Source organism: Pleurodeles waltl, chromosome 8 (genome assembly GCF_031143425.1).
Source record: "Pleurodeles waltl isolate 20211129_DDA chromosome 8, aPleWal1.hap1.20221129, whole genome shotgun sequence".
Classification (NCBI taxonomy): domain Eukaryota; kingdom Metazoa; phylum Chordata; class Amphibia; order Caudata; family Salamandridae; genus Pleurodeles; species Pleurodeles waltl.
In genome coordinates, this window is record NC_090447.1 from 4557870 (window position 1) to 4577480 (window position 19611).

The 19611-nt window shown below is 48.2% G+C and overlaps 1 protein-coding gene across 2 annotated transcripts in view; it reads left to right on the plus strand.

The window, feature by feature from the left end:
- Nucleotides 1-19611, plus strand: part of LOC138249656 (NACHT, LRR and PYD domains-containing protein 3-like) — an 886959-nt gene that overhangs the window by 143156 nt on the left and 724192 nt on the right. For both annotated transcript variants that reach the window (XM_069203614.1, XM_069203615.1), the window contains one exon: nt 15223-15536. In XM_069203614.1, the coding sequence (XP_069059715.1) occupies nt 15245-15536 (292 nt within the window). In that variant the 5' untranslated portion in view covers nt 15223-15244. The remainder of the gene's footprint in view (nt 1-15222; nt 15537-19611) is intronic.

Genomic DNA, 19611 nt, shown 5'->3' on the forward strand with positions numbered 1-19611 from the left:
ACAGGGGGGGTGGGAGGGTCGGGGTTGGAAGGGGAAGGGCTTCCCCTTCCATCCCTGCCTTTGGGGGGGTGGGGGGAAGCACACAGAGGGAGCAAGAGGGCTCCCTATGGGCTGTGTGCCGAGGACGTAGTGGTTACGTCCTCGGCACAGCAGCATTGTGCCGAAGGACGTAACCACTACGTCCGCACCACAGAACCGGTTAAAGACCTATCTGCACATATTTCTGTATGTTTTCAGCAGTTGTGTGTGCTTCCTGATGCCTGGTTAGAACATATTCTTCCAAAGTTGATGCCGCATGGAGTGCAAGACAGTGGGTAAACACACACTTTAAAGGGCCTGAAGTTGTTGCAGTGTACAATTTGCACATTAAAGTAAAGGGTGAACGTATTAATGCAGTAAGATATGTGTTTAATATTTCAAGACTATACATTCCCACTGCTTTATAAACCTTGCTTTCTCTCTAAATTTATTTCCTTTCAAATGGACCACTTGTCAATCTTTTTTTCAATTTTTTCTTGGGTGGAGGACCCACCCTGGACCCCTCGTTTGTCCACTGAGCTTGCTCGCTACATAAAAGTCGTATACAGACTATTACGCCCTACCACTTTCAAATGTCACCAGCTGCCACTGGACTTACCTCCACCAAACTTGGACTGAAGGATCACTGGACTGTGGGGGTCACTTGGATATAGCTCCTGTGTACCAGGGACCACGCTCGTTGAGATGAGAGGGGACCCAGAGGACTGGTGATGCAGAAGTTTGGTGCCTCCGTTAGCAAGGGGAAGACTCCGTCAACCCACAGGAGATTTCTTCAGGATTTCCAGTGCAGAGTGAAAGCAGACAGCCCTCAGATCATGCACCACCAGGAAGCAGTTGAGAAAGCCGGCAGCATTAGGCGCTACAATATTGCTGGTAGTCATCTTGCTACTTTGTTGCGGTTTTGGATGCGTCCTGGAGCAGTCAGCGGCCGATCCTTGGCAGAAGTCGAAGAGGGAAGTGCAGAGGAACTCTGGTGAGCTCTTGTATTCATTATCTGAAGAATTCCCCAGAGGAGAGACCCTAAATAGCCAGAAAAGTAGGTTTGGCTACCAAGAAAGGAGGATTGGCTACCAAGAGAGAAAAGAGCCTATCAGAGGGGGTCTCTGACGTCACCTGCTGGCACTGGCCACTCAGAGCAGTCCAGTGTGCCCCCAACACCTCTGTTTCCAAGATGGCAGAGGTCTGGGACACACTGGAGGAGCTCTGGGCACCTCCCCTGGGAGGTACTGGTCAGGGGAGTGGTCACTCCCCTTTCCTTTGTCCAGTTTCGCGCCAGAACAGGGCTGGGGGATCCCTGAACCAGTGTAGACTGGCTTATGCAAAAACCTTTACCATGACTCTTGCAGCTAGCAAGGCTTGTTTGCGGTATTTCTGCGTGGGAACACTTCTGTAACCTTCAGCACAACCTGGGACATCTTCCATCCAAAGGAGAAGTTCCTAGTCCTCTTTGTTGTTGCAGAATCCTAAGCTTCTACCATCCAGAGGCAGCTTCCTTGCACCTTCATCTGGGGTTTCCTGGGCTCCTGCCCCCCCCCTGGACAATATCGCGACTCTTGGACTTGGTCCCCTTGCTTTGCAGGTCCTCAGGTCCTCAGGTCCAGGAATCCGTCTTCAGTGCTTGGCTGTTGTTTGTGGTTCTTGCAGAATCCCCCTATCACGACTATTGTGTCCTATTGGGGTAGTAGGTGTACTTTACTCCTACTTTTCAGGGTCTTGGGGTGGGGTGTCTTGGACACCCTGACTGTTTTCTTACAGTCCCAGTGACCCTTTACAAGCTCCCATAGGTCTGGGGTCACTTTTGGAGTATATGGTTTGTGTTGCCCCTAGACCTATGTTCACCTATTGCATCCTATTGTAATCCTACATTGTTTGCATTACTTTTCTTACTATTACTTACCTGTTTTAGGTTTGTGTACATATAACTTGTGTATATTACTTACCTTCTAACTGAGGGTACTCTCTGAGTTACGTGTGGCATATTGTCATAAAAATAAAGTACCTTTATTTTTAGTAACTCTGAGTATTGTGTTTTCTTATGATATTGTGCTATATGATATAAGTGGTATAGTAGGAGCTTTGCATGTCTCCTAGTTCAGCCTAAGCTGTTCTGCTATAGCTACCTCTATCAGCCTAAGCTGCTAGAAACACCTCTATTCTACTAATAAGGGATAACTGGACCTGGCACAAGGGGTAAGTACCACTTGGTACCCACTATATGCCAGGCCAGCCTCCTACAGGGAGCCACAAACTTCCATCTACCCAGCGTTCCCCCAGGTCTCCTGATAAAAATGGTACATCACTTGTGTGGGTAGGCCTAGTGCCCGCAGCAGGAAATGCCCCACAACACTATGTGGACACATCAAAATTATCAAATACAAAACTACCTGTTTTTGCAGGGGCACCTGAGTTTTTGGTCCTGGGCTCAGCAGCCATCCAAGGAAACCTACCAAACCCAGACATTTCTGAAAACTAGATACCAGACGGAGTCCAGGGAGGTGTGATTTGCATGGATCCCCCAGTGTTTTCTTACCCAGAATCCTCGGCCAACCTCAAATTTAGCTAAAAAAAACAAAATTGTCCCACGTTTCTGTGTGAGATCACCACACCGGTATAAATTTCCTACCACCCAACGTTCCCCTCAGTCTCCCGTGAAAAATGACACCTCACGTGTGTAGGTGGGCCAAGTGCCTATGACAGGGAAGAGCCAAAAACATGTAATGAATGAGGTGGAACCAAAGCAGGTCCAAAAGGGCTGTTTGAAAAAAAAACATTTTTAGGCTGACAATTGGGAAATAATTTTTATCGGTATAGATATGAGAATGCTGGGTGGTAGGAATTTTGTGGATTCCTGCTGATTCTGGAAGGTTCCATCACAAAAATGTGGGAAAAATGTGTGATTTCAAGCAAAGTTGGAGGTTTGCAGGGCATTGTGGGTAAGAAAATGGTGTGGGATGCATGTGAAGCACACCACCCTAGACTCACCCAGATGTTTAGTTTTCAGATGTGTCTAGGTCTCATAGATTTTTCTACATGGCATCGTCCCAAAGTCCAAAAAGTGCAGCCCTCACCATTCCAAGTGGGATGATTTTGAGAGTTAGACAAGCTCTCATGGCTCAAATGTAAAACCAAAATCCAAAATAATCAAGTGTCCTCTTGCTTGCCGTGGGATAAGATGTTTTAGTGTGACGGGGAGAGCTGAAATGCTGTTACCCCCCTTCAGTTGGGGTGGGAGCATAACCATGCCCATACTGGTTGGTAGCCACCACCCCACTATATTTTTTTTAATTCCCTGGCATCTAGGAGGCTTTCTGCCCCTCCGGGGAGTGGATCGGGGGTAATTGCCCCATCTGCCCACCGGTGGACAGAACAACTTGGTCCCCATTTATTTTGGTTGGGGGTATGGCCATACTGGTGTCTGGTGGATTTTTTGCCTCCCTTAGAGGCAGATTGACCTTACAAAAGTAGGCCGATCTGCTCCCGAGGGGGGCAGAAATGGCAAAGAGTAATGTACCCCCATGGGGACCGACCCTTGCCCAAGGGGCTGCCCCCCCTAACAAAGCACACACACACACCAATCCCTTGTGCCTAAGTGGTTTCTGCGCCCCCGGGGGCAGATCGGCCTAATAGAAATAGGCCGATCTGCCCCCAAGGGAGCAGAAATGGCCTAAAATAAATCTGCCCCCAGGGGAGCGACCGTTGCCTAAGTGACCGGTCCCCATCTTGACAAAAAAAACAAACATTCCTGGTGTCTAGTGGGCATTTCTGCAGCCCGATTGCTTCAGAAATGCTCACAGAGGCAAGAAAGAAACTGAAAATCCTTACCTTTCCTTTCATGCCTCTGCCTGTCCCCACCTCCCGGTCCGAGGGTGTCCTCTGATGAGGTCAGCGCGTGATTGCGTGCTGATGTCATCAGACGTCACTGGGGGAGGGGAGGGTGTGGGTGGAAGCGATTCCCCTTCCAGCCCTGCCCTGGGGGAGTGAGGGGAAGGCCCTCGGGGGGCGCTAACACTTCCCCTGAGGGCCTCTGGACTTGGTGCCTCAGCGCCGCGGCGCTGCAGCCAAGGACATAACTGTTACATCCTTGGCGGTCAAGGGGTTAAGCCTGTTTAACAAATGTATATTTACTGCCAGTTAAATGTATATATGTGTGTATGTATGTGTGCATATATTGTACTGCGCCCATAAAATATAATGGGATTCTAATGTGATGGACAGGATATCCATCACATTTGTGATAAAGTAACCCCATCTTACAAACTCTAAATCAGGCCCAAGGTATTCTGCGTCCTTTGGGGAACTGTGGAGTTTACGAGGGTTATTTACAATAGGCCTGTGCCACTGAAGCGTCAGTTATTTAGACACTCTGGTGACACAGGACTCTCAATCATATATATGAGGTCACATAAAGCCACCCTGCATGGCTTTGGATGGCCTTAAATTTATGGAGTAAGGCAAGGCAGCGCGAAGGACTGCCACAGCGAGGTTGGTGGTCTCATGACCGCCAGCCTCGTAATGAGGGCCAATGTTTTAAGTATTTATGCAGTACACAAACAGCAACACACTGAAAATACAACACAATACAAATCCCAAACCAATTTAGAAAAATAGAAAAAATTTCAACAAATTTTTTGACACCAAAATCCAATTACTATAACCACAGTTATGATTTTTTAAAGTTTTAAGTGTAAAATAGCACCTAAAAATAGAAAGCCCCAACCCCGGCCATCTGGTCATGCTGGACCAGGGCAAAGTCAAATGTTAAGGCTGACTGCAATAGAGGTCAGGTTGGATACACAAAGTGGATTGGGCCTGGTCAGCGCTTTACCTTCAAACTTCGAAAATGTTTGAAGAAGTTTCTGAGAGGGTAGAAGTTCAGCGGGGCAAGGCTGCACGTGTGTCCGAGGAAGGAGCAAGGTCGTCGGACAGCCATGGAGCGAAGCAGCAGTGAAGATTTTTTCCTTCAGACTTAGTTGTCGAAATGGAGCTTGAAAATCTTCAGCCGGCCGAGCCTGGAGGATGTAGCTGAAGACAGTTCCACAGGGTCAGATATTACTTCCGTGAGAAGCCACTGAAGAGGATTTTCGGCTGCGGAGAAAGAGTCAACCGAACCGGCTCTGCCCCTCAGATAGATAGGCGAGCAGCTTGGTCCCATTCTCCTCCTGGTTCTCAGATTATTATTTTTTACCAAAAGAGTCCTCACTTTTGAAAATTGGTCATCTGGTCACCTTTGACACCACAACCAAGGGTCCAGGAGTGGGTGCAGACCTCTTGGGGGTTCAGGACTCACACAGGCAGGGTCCAGATGCAGACTTAAGATGGTGGGTGTAGGAAAGTACCACCTTGCCTGTCATGTTACCCCCATTTTTACTTGTATGTATGTTTGTTTTTGCCTGTGTCACTGGGAACCTGCTAGCCAGGACCCCAGTGCTCATAAAGTGTGCCCTGTATGTGTTCCCTTTGTGGTGCCTAACTGTATCACTGAGGCTCTGCTATCCAGGACCTCAGTGTTTATGCTCTCTCTGCTTTTAAAATTGTCACTGCAGGCTAGTGACTAATTTGAACAATTCTGATTGGCACACTGGAACACCCTTATAATTCCCTAGTACATGGTACTTAGGTACCCAGGGTATTGGGGTTCCAGAAGATCCCTATGGGCTGCAGCATTTCTTTTGCCACCCATAGGGAGCTCAGACAATTCTTACACAGGACTGCCACTGCAGCCTGAGTGAAATAACGTCCACGTTATTTCACAGCCATTTTAAACTGCACTTAAGTAACCTATAAGTCACCTATATGTCTAACCCTCACTTAGTGAAGGTTAGGCGCAAAGTTACTTAGTGTGAGGGCATCCTGGCACTAGCCAAGGTGCCTCCACATTGTTCAGGGCAAATTCCCCAGACTTTGTGAGTGCGGGGACACCATTACAGACGTGAACTACATATAGGTCAATACCTATGTGTAGCTTCACAATGGTAACTCAGAACATGGCAATGTAGCATGTCTAGGATCATGGCATTGTCAACCCAATACCATTCTGGTATTGGGGGGACAATTCCATGCATCCCCAGGGCTCCAGCATGGACCCTGGGTACTGCCAAACTACCTCTCTGGGGTTTTCTCTGCAGCTACCGCTGCTGCCAACCCTCAGACAGGTTCTGCCCTCCTGGGGTCTGGGCAGCCAGGCCCCAGGAAGGCAGAACAAAGGATTTCCTCTGAGAGAGTGTGTTACACCCTCTCCCTTTGGAAATAGGTGTTATTCCTCCCCAGCCTCTGGAAATGTCTGGAAGGGCACAGATGGTGCCCTCCTTGCATAAGCCAGTCTACACCGGTTCAGGGAGCCCCCAGCCCCTGCTCTGGCGTGAAACTGGACCAAGGAAAGGGGAGTGAACACTCTCCTGTCCATCACCACCCCAGGGGTGGTGCCCAGAGCTCCTCCAGTGTGTTCCAGCCCTCTTCCATCTTGAATGCAGAGGTGTGAGGGCACAATGGAGACCTCTGAGTGGCCACTGCCAGCAGGTGACGTCAGAGACCCCTCCTGCTAGGTTCTTACCTCTCTTGGTAGCCAAACCTCCTTTCTTGGTAGCCAAACCCCCTTTTCTGGCTATGTAGGGTCTCTCCTCTGGGCTTTTCCTCAGATAACGAATGCAAGAGCTCACCAGAGTTCCTCTGCATTTCCCTCTTCGACTTCTGTCAAGGATCGACTGCTGACTGCTCCAGGGCGCCTGCAAAACCGCAACAAAGTAGCAAGACGACTACCAGCAACATTGTAGCGCCTAATCCTGACGGCTATCTCGACTGTTTCCTGGTGGTACATGCTCTGAGGGCTATCTGCCTTCACCATGCACTGGAAGCCAAGAAGAAATCTCCCGTGGGTTGACGTAGTCTTCCCCCTGCTAACGCAGGCACCAAATTTCTGCATCACCGGTCCTCTGGGTCCCCTCTCATCCTGACGAGCGTGGTCCCTGGAACACAGGGGCTGGGTCCAAGTGGCTCCCACAATCCGGTGGCCCTTCTGTCCAAATTTGGTGGAGGTAAGTCCTTGCCTCCCCACGTCAGACAGTAATCCTGTGTACTGCGTGAAGTGCAGCTGCTCTGGCGTCTGGGCACTTTTCCAAGGATTCCTTTGTGTACAGCCTAGCCTGGGTCCCCAGCACTCCGTCCTGCATTGCCCAACTCGCTGAGTTGGACTCCGATGTCGTGGGACCCCCCTTTGTGACTCTGAGTCAACTGCTGTCCTCAGATCTTCTAAGTGCCTGTTCTGGTACTTCTGCGGGTGCTGCCTGCTCCTGTGGGGGCTCTCTGAGTTGCTGAGCACCCCCTCTGTCTCTTCCTCCAAGGGGTGACATCCTGGTCCTTCCTGGTCCCCAGCAGCACCCAAAATCCTCAACCGCGACTCTTGCAACTAGCAAAGCTTGTTTGTGGTATTTCTGCGTGGAAACACTTCTGCAACCTTCAGCACACCGTGGGACATCTTCTCACCAAAGGGGAAGTTTCTGGCTCCTTTCGTTGTTGCAGAATCTTCGGCTTCTTCCACCCGGAGACAGCCCTTTTGCACCTTCATCCGGGGTTTAGTGGGCTCCTGCCCCCCCGGACACTTTTGTGACTTTTGGACTTGGTCCCCTTCCTTTACAGGTCCTCAGGTCCAGGAATCCATCTTCAGTGTTTTGCTGGTGCTTGTGGTTCTTGCAGAATCCCCTATCACGACTATTCTGCCTTTCTGGGGTAGTAGGGTAACTTTACTCCTACTTTTCAGGGTCTTGGGATGGGGTATCTTGGACACCCTTACTGTTTTCTTACAGTCCCAGCGACCCTCTACAACCTACACTAGGCCTGGGGTCCATTTGTGGTTCGCATTCCACTTCTGGAGTATATGGTTTGTGTTGCCCCTAGGCCTATTTCTATCTATTGCATCCTATTGTGATTCTACATTGTTTGCACTACTTTTCTAACTGTTACTTACCTGTTTTAGTTGTTTGTGTGCATATAATTTGTGTATATTACTTACCTCCTAAGTGAGGGTATCCTCTGAGATACTTTTGGCATATTGTCACTAAAATAAAGTACCTTTATTTTTAGTAACTCTGAGAATTGTGTTTTCTTGTGATATAGTGCTATATGATATAAGTGGTATAGTAGGAGCTTTGCATGTCTCCTAGTTCAGCCTAAGCTGCTCTGCTGTAGCTACCTCTATCAGCCTAAGCTGCTAGAACATCTCTAATCTACTAATAAGGGATAACTGGACCTGGCACAAGGTATAAGTACCACAAGGTACCCGCATACCATAAGTCAGGCCAGCCTCATACAATCCCCAAAATGGCTCCAAATACTGGGGTATCTATGAGGTCAAACTGAATTTGTTCTGTATGGTTGTTTGCACAAAGCATGAACAAGGGTGTTGTTTGATAAACAATAAGCCCGGAGGACAATTCTGAGCCATCCACGCCTCTGACTGGTTCAGGGACGTCTTTTCTGACAGTCGTAAAATTTAGGGTTTTAGCCAAACGCAAGTCTAAAACGTTTCCGGTAGCCCCAGAGTCAAGCAATATGGGAGTGTCCTTACGAACCTGGGGGTACAACAGTAACGTCACAATAAGAGTTAGATGTCGAGGTACTGGACTGGTGGTATTAGCCAGAAGATGTGAGACCATATTGAAAGTAGCGCTCGATAAAATGGTCTCAGAAGTTATCGAGCCAGTTAGTTTTCCGCCTGGTCAGGAAGAGAGAATTCAGGCCCTGTTACCGCTCCGATGGCTTTCTTTGGAGCAGTAGGCTTTTTAGGACATTCCTGAGCAGAATGCCCTGCCTTACCGCAGTATAAACACAGTATAAATGTTTTCCTATTTTCTTTCTCTTCCTTAGATAGTGGGCCCAGCACACTGCCAATTTGCACGGGCTCAGGTGTATCATGAGTGGGAATGGTGGACTCCTTTTTCTCAGTTTTGAGCACCACTAAGCGTGTGTCACCCGGGATTTTTCTCCCTTACGCTCACCGAAGCAGCGATCCAATCGTACCACCAGGTCAATGAACTTGGAACACTCCGTAGGAGTGTTTCACTCTGCTATTTATAGCCAATCAGGAAAGCAGTTGAGTTTCCACATGTGGATGAGTCACCACACCCAATTAGAAGCACATATCTACACCTGCTCGCATTAGCAAACAAGCATTGGTAAAACAAGCATTGATAAAACCAATTGTGTAACACATCACATTATGTTTACTTAGAAACATGAAGGTTTAACCAAGAACAGGGATATGATTTAACCCTAATCCCTGGGGATGCTGACAGATAACGCAGGAGGCACCTTGGGGACTCCTGACACTATGGCCCTCATTACGACCCTGGCGGTTGATGGAGAAGTGGGGGTAAAAAATTTGGAATTATGACCATGGCGGTTACCGCCATGGTCATCCGCCACTTCTCCAATCAGACCGCCAGGGCGGAGACGACCACTGGGCTGGAGACTTGGGTCTCCAGCCCGGCGGCCGTCACAATACCACTGGCGGTATCATGACCCGGCTCACCGCCATGGATTTCATGGGGTTGGGACCTGCCATGAAATCAATGGCGGTGAGCACTATCAGTGCCAGGGAATTCCTTCCCTGGCACTGACAGGGGTCTCCCCCACCCCCATCCCGAGTCCTTCCCTTACACCCCCACCCCACTGCCACCCCCCAAAGGTGGCAGGAGCCCCTCCCCACCCCCATCACATTACTGATTCACACCCGACACGCATGCAGGCACCACCAACACACATACCCGCACACACACCAACAAACATGCCAACAGCCACACACACAGTCATACACACACACCCACATTCAGACATACACGCACACATCCATACAGACATACATACAGACAGACATGCACACATTTCCAAACACACAACACCCCCTGCACGCATACACGCACTCACACACCCCCTCTACATACTCACACGCACACCCCCATGCACACACACAACACACCCCCACCCTCCTCCCCTAACGGACAATCAACTTACCTGGTCCATTGATCCTCCGGGAGGGGAAGGGATCCATGGGGGCTGCTCCGTCGCCAGCTGTAGGAGGCTGGTCTGGCTTGTAGTGAGTACCAAGGGGTACTTACACCTTGCACCAGGCCCAGGTATCCCTTATTAGTGTATAGGGTGTCTAGCAGTTTAGGCTGATAGATAATGGTAGCTTAGCAGAGCAGCTTAGGCTGAACTAGGAGACGAGTGAAGCTCCTACAGTACCACTAGTGTCACTTGCACAATATCATAAGAAAACACAATACACAGATATACTAAAAATAAAGGTACTTTATTTTTATGACAATATGCCAAAGTATCTCAGAGTGTACCCTCAGTATGAGGATAGCAAATATACACAAGATATATGTACACAATACCAAAAATATGCAGTATAGTCTTAGAAAACAGTGCAAACAATGTATAGTTACAATAGGATGCAATGGGGACACAGAGGGATAGGGGCAACACAAACCATATACTCCAAAAGTGGAATGCGAACCACGAATGGACCCCAAACCTATGTGACCTTGTAGAGGGTCGCTGGGACTATTAGAAAATAGTAAGGGTTAGAAAAATAGCCCACCCCAAGACCCTGAAAAGTGAGTGCAAAGTGCACTAAAGTTCCCCAAAGGACATAGAAGTCGTGATAGGGGAATTCTGCAGGAAAGACACAAACCAGCAATGCAACAACGATGGATTTCCAGTCGAGGGTACCTGTGGAACAAGGGGACCAAGTACAAAAGTCACAAGCAAGTCGGAGATGGGCAGATGCCCAGGAAATGCCAGCTGTGGGTGCAAAGAAGCTGCTACTGGACAGTAGAAGCTGAGGTTTCTGCAGGAACGAGAAGGGCTAGAGACTTCCCCTTTGGAGGATGGATCCCCCACGCTGCGGAAAGTCGTGCAGAAGTGTTTTCCCGCCGAAAGACCGCCAACAAGCCTTGCTAGCTGCAAATCATGCGGTTAGGGTTTTTGGATGCTGCTGTGGTCCAGGAGGGACCAGGATGTCGCCAATTGCGTCTGGGGACAGAGGGGGCATCGAGCAAGACAAGGAGCCCTCTCAGAAGCAGGCAGCACCCGCAGAAGTGCCAGAACAGGCACTACAAAGAGGAGTGAAACGGTGCTCACCCGAAGTTGCACAAAGGAGTCCCACGTCGCCGGAGGGCCACTTAGAAAGTCGTGCAATGCAGGTTAGAGTGCCGTGGACCCAGGCTTGGCTGTGCACAAAGGATTTCTGCCGGAAGTGCACAGAGGCCGGAGTAGCTGCAAAAGTCGCGGTTCCCCGCAATGCAGTCTGGCGTGGGGAGGCAAGGACTTACCTCCACCAAACTTGGACTGAAGAGTCACTGGACTGTGGGAGTCACTTGGACACAGTTGCTGGATTCAAAGGACCTCGCTCGTTGTGCTGAGAGGAGACCCAGGGGACCGGTGATGCAGTTCTTTGGTGCCTGCGGTAGCAGGGGGAAGATTCCGTCGACCCACAGGAGATTTCTTCGGAGCTTCTAGTGCAGAGAGGAGGCAGGCTACCCCCACAGCATGCACCACCAGGAAAACAGTCGAGAAGGCGGCAGGATCAGTGTTACAGAGTTGCAGTAGTCGTCTTTGCTACTTTGTTGCAGTTTTGCAGGCTTCCAGCGCGGTCAGCAGTCGATTCCTTGGCAGAAGGTGAAGAGAGAGATGCAGAGGAACTCTGATGAGCTCTTGCATTCGTTATCTAAGGAATTCCCCAAAGCAGAGACCCTAAATAGCCAGAAAAGAGGGTTTGGTTACTTAGGAGAGAGGATAGGCTAGCAACACCTGAAGGAGCCTATCAGAAGGAGTCTCTGACGTCACCTGCTGGCCCTGGCCACTCAGAGCAGTCCAGTGTGCCAGCAGCACCTCTGTTTCCAAGATGGCAGAGGTCTGGAGCACACTGGAGGAGCTCTGGGCAACTCCCAGGGGAGGTGCAGGTCAGGGGAGTGGTCACTCCCCTTCCCTTTGTTCAGTTTCGCGCCAGAGCAGGGCTGAGGGGTCCCTGAACCGGTGTAGACTGGCTTATGCAGAAATGGGCACCATCTGTGCCCATGAAAGCATTTCCAGAGGCTGGGGGAGGCTACTCCTCTCCTGCCTTAACACCTTTTTCTTTGAGGAAGTCCTTTGTTCTGCCATCCTGGGCCAAGCCTGGCTGGACCCCAGGAGGGCAGAAACCTGTCTGAGGGGTTGGCAGCAGCAGCAGCTGCAGTGAAACCCCTGAAAAGGCAGTTTGGCAGTACCCGGGTCTGAGCTACAGACCCGTGAGATCATGGGATTGTGCCAACAATGCCAGGATGGCATAGAGGGGGCAATTCCATGATCTTAGACATGTTACATGGCCATATTCGGAGTTACCATTGTGAAGCTACACATAGGTATTGTGTAGTGCACGCGTGTAATGGTGTCCCCGCACTCACAAAGTCCGGGGAATTTGCCCTGAACTATGTGGGGGCACCTTGGCTAGTGCCAGGGTGCCCACACACTAAGTAACTTTGCACCTAACCTTTACCAGGTAAAGGTTAGATATATAGGTGACTTATAAGTTACTTAAGTGCAGTGAAAATGGCTGTGAAATAATGTGTGCATTATTTCACTCAGGCTGCTGTGGCAGGCCTGTGTAGGGTTTGTCAGAGCTCCCTATGGGTGGCAAAAGAAATGCTGCAGCCCATAGGGATCTCCTGGAACCCCAATACCCTGGGTACCTCAGTACCATGTACTAGGGAATTATAAGGGTGTTCCAGTATGCCAATGTGAATTGGTGAAATTGGTCACTAGCCTGTTAGTGACAATTTGGAAAGAAATGAGAGAGCATAACCACTGAGGTTCTGGATAGCAGAGCCTCAGTGAGACAGTTAGTCATAACACAGGTAACACTTTCAGGCACACTTATGAGCACTGGGGCCCTGGCTGGCAGGGTCCCAGTGACACATACAACTAAAACAACATATATATAGTGAAAAATGGGGGTAACATGCCAGGCAAGATGGTACTTTTCTACACCAGCACCCCGTCAACAGAACACCGCCACGCCGAATCACAGAACGTGATTCGGTGGGCGGTGTTCTGTTGACGTGGCGGTGGCAGTGGAGGTGGAGCAACCTCCACTTCGCAGCCGACCACCAGTATGGCTGCTGCCGGCTCTCCGTCCGGAAAAGAACGGAGGCCTGCCAGCAGTCATAATGCGCTGAGCGGAAAACCGCCTGCACTGGCGGTCTTCAGCATGGCGGTCTCTCAGCAGTCTTGTCAAAAGACCGCCAAGGTTGTAATGACCCCCTATGTGTCCTATCTCTTCATTATTAAATCAAGACTCTGTTATTATATGCTCAAACTCTGTCTCTGTTGTGCCAGGACTCTGCTGCTATATCCCCCAAACTCTGTCACTATAATATCAGAGCTCTTTTACTACAACATCAAACTCTGTCGCTTTTGTGTCAGGACTCCGTCATTGTTATAGTGTGACTTTGATACTATATAATCAAACTCTCTTGTTAGTGTGCAGGACTCTGGTAGTGAAGGCTTTTATACCAGGACTCTGCTACTGTAAACCCTGACTGCCAGCTGTGTGTAAACTATATTAAGATTGTTATGTTATCATCAGGCCCTCTTAATAAGCCCTAACTCTTTTCCTCCCTGGCAGGGTTCTGGCCCTCTCATATCAGGACTTTGATACTATATATGTAACTTTTTGAAAATACCAGGCCGATAGGGCTGTCTACAAGTCTTTGAATATGCTGCAAATCTAGCACTTTACGGCGCATATTTATAGCACCTTAGCGCCACCTTGCACCACATTAACGTCATTATTTTTTACATTAATGTGGCCCAACAAGGCAGAAATCCCCATGCCGTATTTACAGGGTGGCACAATGCATGCATTGCGCCACTCTGTAACCCTTTGCGCTACATTATGCATGCGCCACGCATAACATATGCAAAGGGAGTGTTCCCCCATTAGGGGAGCCGGAAAAATGGCGTAAGGAAATCTATGAGATTTCCTTGCTCCATTTTTTACTGCACTTTTAATGCCTGCTCAAGAGCAGGCATTAAAAGGGGGCTTCCATTCTTTAAATTGGGCCCTATGTACTCTGCAGGAGTAGCGCCGATATTTTGGCACTACTCCTGCAGACTACATCAATAGTGTCATGAGAAATTACGCTATTGCCCCCACCCTGCGCTGTATTTTAAATACGGTGCACACATGGTGGCGGCAGGGTGGTGCGAAGGGGCACAGGGAAAGTGGCACTGCACTTTGTTCAGCGCCACTTTCAATAAATCTGCCCCTAAGTCTTTTGAGTACACTTGCACACTGCATGCAAAGCTTTGAACATGGTATGGCTCTATATACCTATACTCAAGGCTCTGAACATGGTATGGCTCTATAACTCCACTAAAGGCTCTGAACATGGCAGGGCTCTGTTGCTCTTCTAAAGGCTCTGAATATGTAAAAGTTCTATCGCTCTTCTCAAAGCTCTGAACATGGCAGGGCTCCATTGCTCGGCTCAAGGCTCTGAATGTGGCAGGGCTCTATCTGTCTACTCAAGGCTCTGAAGATAGCAGGGCTCTTTCACTCAACTCAAGGCTCTGACCACAGTAGGGCTCTATCTCTCAACTCAAGGCTCTGAACACGGTAAAGCTCTATCTCCCAACTCAAGGCTCTGAACATGGTAGGGCTCTATCTTTCAACTCAAGGCTCTGAACATGGCAGGATTCTATTGCTCTACTGAAGGCTCTGAACATAGCAGGGCTCTATTGCTTTACTCAAGGCTTTAAAAATAGTAAGGCTCAGTCACCTTACTCAAGGCTCTGAATATATCAGGCTCTGTTAGCATATCAAGGGTATGAGTAGATCAGAGCTCCATCAATAAATGAAAGGTTCTTAATATGCCTGGGGTTTGTGGCACTATGTAAGGCTCAAGATATGGGGGGCTCTGTTACTATATGTAAGGGTATCAGTATGCCATGTCTTGATACTAAATGTAGGGCTTTGAAAATGGCTGAGCTCTGAATTTATGTGGAAGGATATGATTGCCAGGGCTTTGGCGCCCTATACAGAGGCCGATGTTGTCATGAATCTAATCAAACCTGCATAACATTGACTATGTGTGACAAATCTCATGCCTTGCAGCTAAATTCATCTGAAAGGTGTGTTTTTTATTGCAGTGGCTGAGGTTCATGCTTAATAATGGCTTCTAAATCGAGCCCAGAGACAGCCAGAGATGTGATCCATCATTGTTTAGAAGATCTGATTGACAAAAAGTTCAAGGAATTCAAAATTCGGCTGCAAGACTACACCGTGAAGCCTGGACAGAAAACGATCCCAAGATCACGACTTGAAAATGTCGACAGGATTCATACTGCAATAACTATAATCGAACATTATGGTGAAGAAACAGCCTTTGAGATCACACAACATGTGCTAGAGAAAATTCCCGATCTGCACCTATTGGAAAAATTGAAAACGTCAATACAGAGCTGTAAGTTCCCCGGATGTTGTACTGTGGACCTTGGCGCTGAGCAATGCGTTCATTATTGGAAATTGAATGAAAAAGTGTGAATTTGAGTGACAGGAATTATAAAATTATAAAATTCCATATACTGGAAAACTTTGGGTTTGTGGTCTCACTGCACCTTCTTAGTAGGAGTTTGTATTTGTCCTATATGCAAATTAGAGATGCAGAAAAAAACAATAAGAACTGCTGACCTGAAGCACACCTGTTGTGTCATGTATGTGGTTGATATATAGAGATGTTCTACTGTTTTGTTGTTTCATCTCTTGGTGTACACTGTTTGTAACTCCTCACCTATGGGGTGATGAGCCTGGTTAAAGGGTTGAGGTTCACCTCACAAGTGCACAACCTTTCAGGGGGAAGAGAAGATAAATGGACAGAGAAGAAGACGCTGTTCTGTTGGTCAGTAAGGTGACGTTTTGCTATTAATTAGCCATAAGTCATAGTAGAGAACATCATTACTTACTGTGCTGGACGCTTAATAGCAGAGATTATGTAATGTTTGGCCAATGGCTGGACAGACAGAAAGTACACACTACCTGGGATTGTATTTACACCAAGGCCTGCGTGTCCGCTCACATCCCTCAGTGTTGTCCTGGAGTGGAACATGTATATTACGTGTGCCTGGTGTAGGCAGGAGTTTTTGATCCCAGGCACTAAGTTTAATGTGACGGTATTTGTAAGCCCTACCACATCGCAAAAGAGAACAAATAAAACAAATATGACATAAAGAGATAAGCAAAGCCTTTATATATTCCAAAGCAAAGATACTGAACACATGTAACTGTATTCAGTAAAATATAAAGCTTTTGTTGCATATCAAAAATAATGGCATTGTTATTTTATCCCTTTCAATTGAGGATAACAAAGAAGGCTTGAGCTGTTTATATAACATTTCACACATTAATATCCAAACATTTAGGCTCTTGTTGCTGATAGATTTAATTTCAGCTTCTTTCCTGATAACCACATTCATTCATTGCTACATCACACATTTCTACTCAAGTTAAATCACAAGCCAGTTCTAGTTGGGATTTTGTCTTCCAGACTGTTCTCTCCAACAATCCGGAAATATATAATAATCTCACAAGATCGCTCAATGAAAGTCTTTCGTTTCCAGATCTGAATGTCAAATTATTGCTTAGTTGAAGGACAATTCCCCTTTAATCTCTCAGTGTCCTCAAAACATGCTCCCAAAAGGTGCTCCCAACTAGTTTCACTAAAGGTCCTTCCTTAATGTTGCTTTGCCTAACAGCACAGTTTAAAGATCAATTTAACAGAAATCAACTGAAACAATAACAGAAGCTTTCAGTCTTTCCTAGCTGCCAAACGGATACCAAACAAAGTCTTCTTCTAAGGAGCAAGTGTAGGAGGCTGGCCTGGCTTGTAGTGGGTACCAGAGGTACGTAGACCTTGTGCCAGGTCCAGTTATCCCTTATTAGTGTAGAAGAGGTGTTTCTAGCAGCTTAGGCTGATAGAAGGTAGCGATGGCAAAGCAGCTCAGGCTGAACTAGGAGACATGCAAAGCTCCTACTATACCACTGGTGTCATATGCACAATATCAGAAGAAAACACAATACACAGATATACTAAAAATAAAGGCACTTTATTTGTACGACAATATGCCAAAGTATCTCCATGAGTACCCTCAGTATGAGGATAAGATATATATACACGTTATATGTACACCGACCAAAATTAGGTAAGTAATAGCAAGAAAAGTAATGCAAACAGTGTAGAATTACAATAGGTTGCAATAGGAGCACATAGGGATAGGGGCAACACAAACCATATACTCCAAAAGTGGAATGCAAACCACAAATGGACCCCAGACCTATGTGAGATGTAGAGGGTCGCTGGGACTGTAAGAAAACAGTGAGGGTTAGATAAATACCTGTAGGAGGCTGGACTGGCTTGTAGTGAGTACCAAGGGGTACTTGCACCTTGCACCAGGCCCAGTTATCCCTTATTAGTGTATAGGGTGTCTAGCAGCTTAGGCTGATAGATAATGGTAGCTTAGCAGAGCAGCTTAGGCTGAACTAGGAGACGTGTGAAGCTACTACAGTACCACTTAGTGTCATATGCACAATATCACAAGAAAACACAATACACAGTTATACTAAAAATAAAGGTACTTTATTTTTATGACAATATGCCAAAGTATCTTAGAGTGTACCCTCAGTGAGAGGATAGGAAATATACACAAGATATATATACACAATAGCAAAAATATGCAGTATGGTCTTAGAAAACAGTGCAAACAATGTATAGTTACAATAGAATGCAATGGGGAAACATAAGGATAGGGGCAACACAAACCATATACTCCAAAAGTGGAATGCGAACCACGAATGGACCCCAAACCTATGTGACCTTGTAGAGGGTCGCTGGGACTATTAGAAAATAGTGAGAGTTAGAAAAATAACCCTCCCCAAGACCCTGAAAAGTAAGTGCAAAGTGCACTAAAGTTCCCCTAAGGACAAAGAAGTCGTGTTAGAGGAATAATGCAGGAAAGACACAAACCAACAATGCAACAACTGTGGATTTCCAATCTAGGGTACCTGTGGAACAAGGGGACCAAGTCCAAAAGTCACAAGCAAGTCGGAGATGGGCATATGCCCAGGAAATGCCAGCTGTGGATGCAAAGAAGCTTCTACTGGACAGAAGAAGCTGAGGTTTCTGCAGGAACGAAAAGGGCTAGAGACTTCCCCTTTGGTGGACGGATCCCTCTCGCCGTGGAGAGTCGTGCAGAAGTATTTTCCCACCGAAAGAACGCCAACAAGCCTTGCTAGCTGCAAATCGTGCGGTTAGCGTTTTTGGACGCTGCTGAGGCCCAGGAGGGACCAGGAGGTCGCAAACTGGACCAGCAGAGAGAGGGGATGTCGAGCAAGACAAGGAGCCCTCTCTGAAGCAGGTAGCACCCAGAGAAGTGCCAGAAACAGGCACTACGAGGATGCGTGAAATGGTGCTCGCCGAAGTTGCACAAAGGAGTCCCACGTCGCCGGAGACCAACTTAGAAAGTCGTGCAATGCAGGTTAGAGTGCCGTGGACCCAGGCTTGGCTGTGCACAAAGGATTTCCGCCGGAAGTGCACAGGGGCCGGAGTAGCTGCAAAAGTCGCGGTTCCCAGCAATGCAGCCCAGCGAGGTGAGGCAAGGACTTACCTCCACCAAACTTGGACTGAAGAGTCACTGGACTGTGGGGGTCACTTGGACAGAGTCGCTGGATTCGAGGGACCTCGCTCGTCGTGTTGAGAGGAGACCCAAGGGACCGGTAATGCAGCTTTTTGGTGCCTGCGGTTGCAGGGGGAAGATTCCGTCGACCCACGGGAGATTTCTTCGGAGCTTCTGGTGCAGAGAGGAGGCAGACTACCCCCACAGCATGCACAAGCAGAAAAACAGTCGAGAAGGCGGCAGGATCAGCGTTACAGAGTTGCAGTAGTCGTCTTTGCTACTATGTTGCAGGTTTGCAGGCTTCCAGCGCGGTCAGCAGTCGATTCCTTATCAGAAGGTGAAGAGAGAGATGCAGAGGAACTCGGCTGAGCTCATGCATTCGTTATCTAAAGTTTCTCCAGAGACAGAGACCCTAAATAGCCAGAAAAGAGGGTTTGGCTACTTAGGAGAGAGGATAGGCTAGCAACACCTGAAGGAGCCTATCACAAGGAGTCTCTGACGTCACCTGGTGGCACTGGCCACTCAGAGCAGTCCAGTGTGCCAGCAGCACCTCTGTTTCCAAGATGGCAGAGGTCTGGAGCACACTGGAGGAGCTCTGGACACCTCCCAGGGGAGGTGCAGGTCAGGGGAGTGGTCACTCCCCTTTCCTTTGTCCAGTTTCGCGCCAGAGCAGGGCTAAGGGGTCCCCTGAACCGGTGTAGACTGGCTTATGCAGAATTGGGCACATCTGTGCCCAACAAAGCATTTCCAGAGGCTGGGGGAGGCTACTCCTCCCCTGCCTTCACACCATTTTCCAAAGGGAGAGGGTGTCACACCCTCTCTCAGAGGAAGTTCTTTGTTCTGCCATCCTGGGCCAGGCCTGGCTGGACC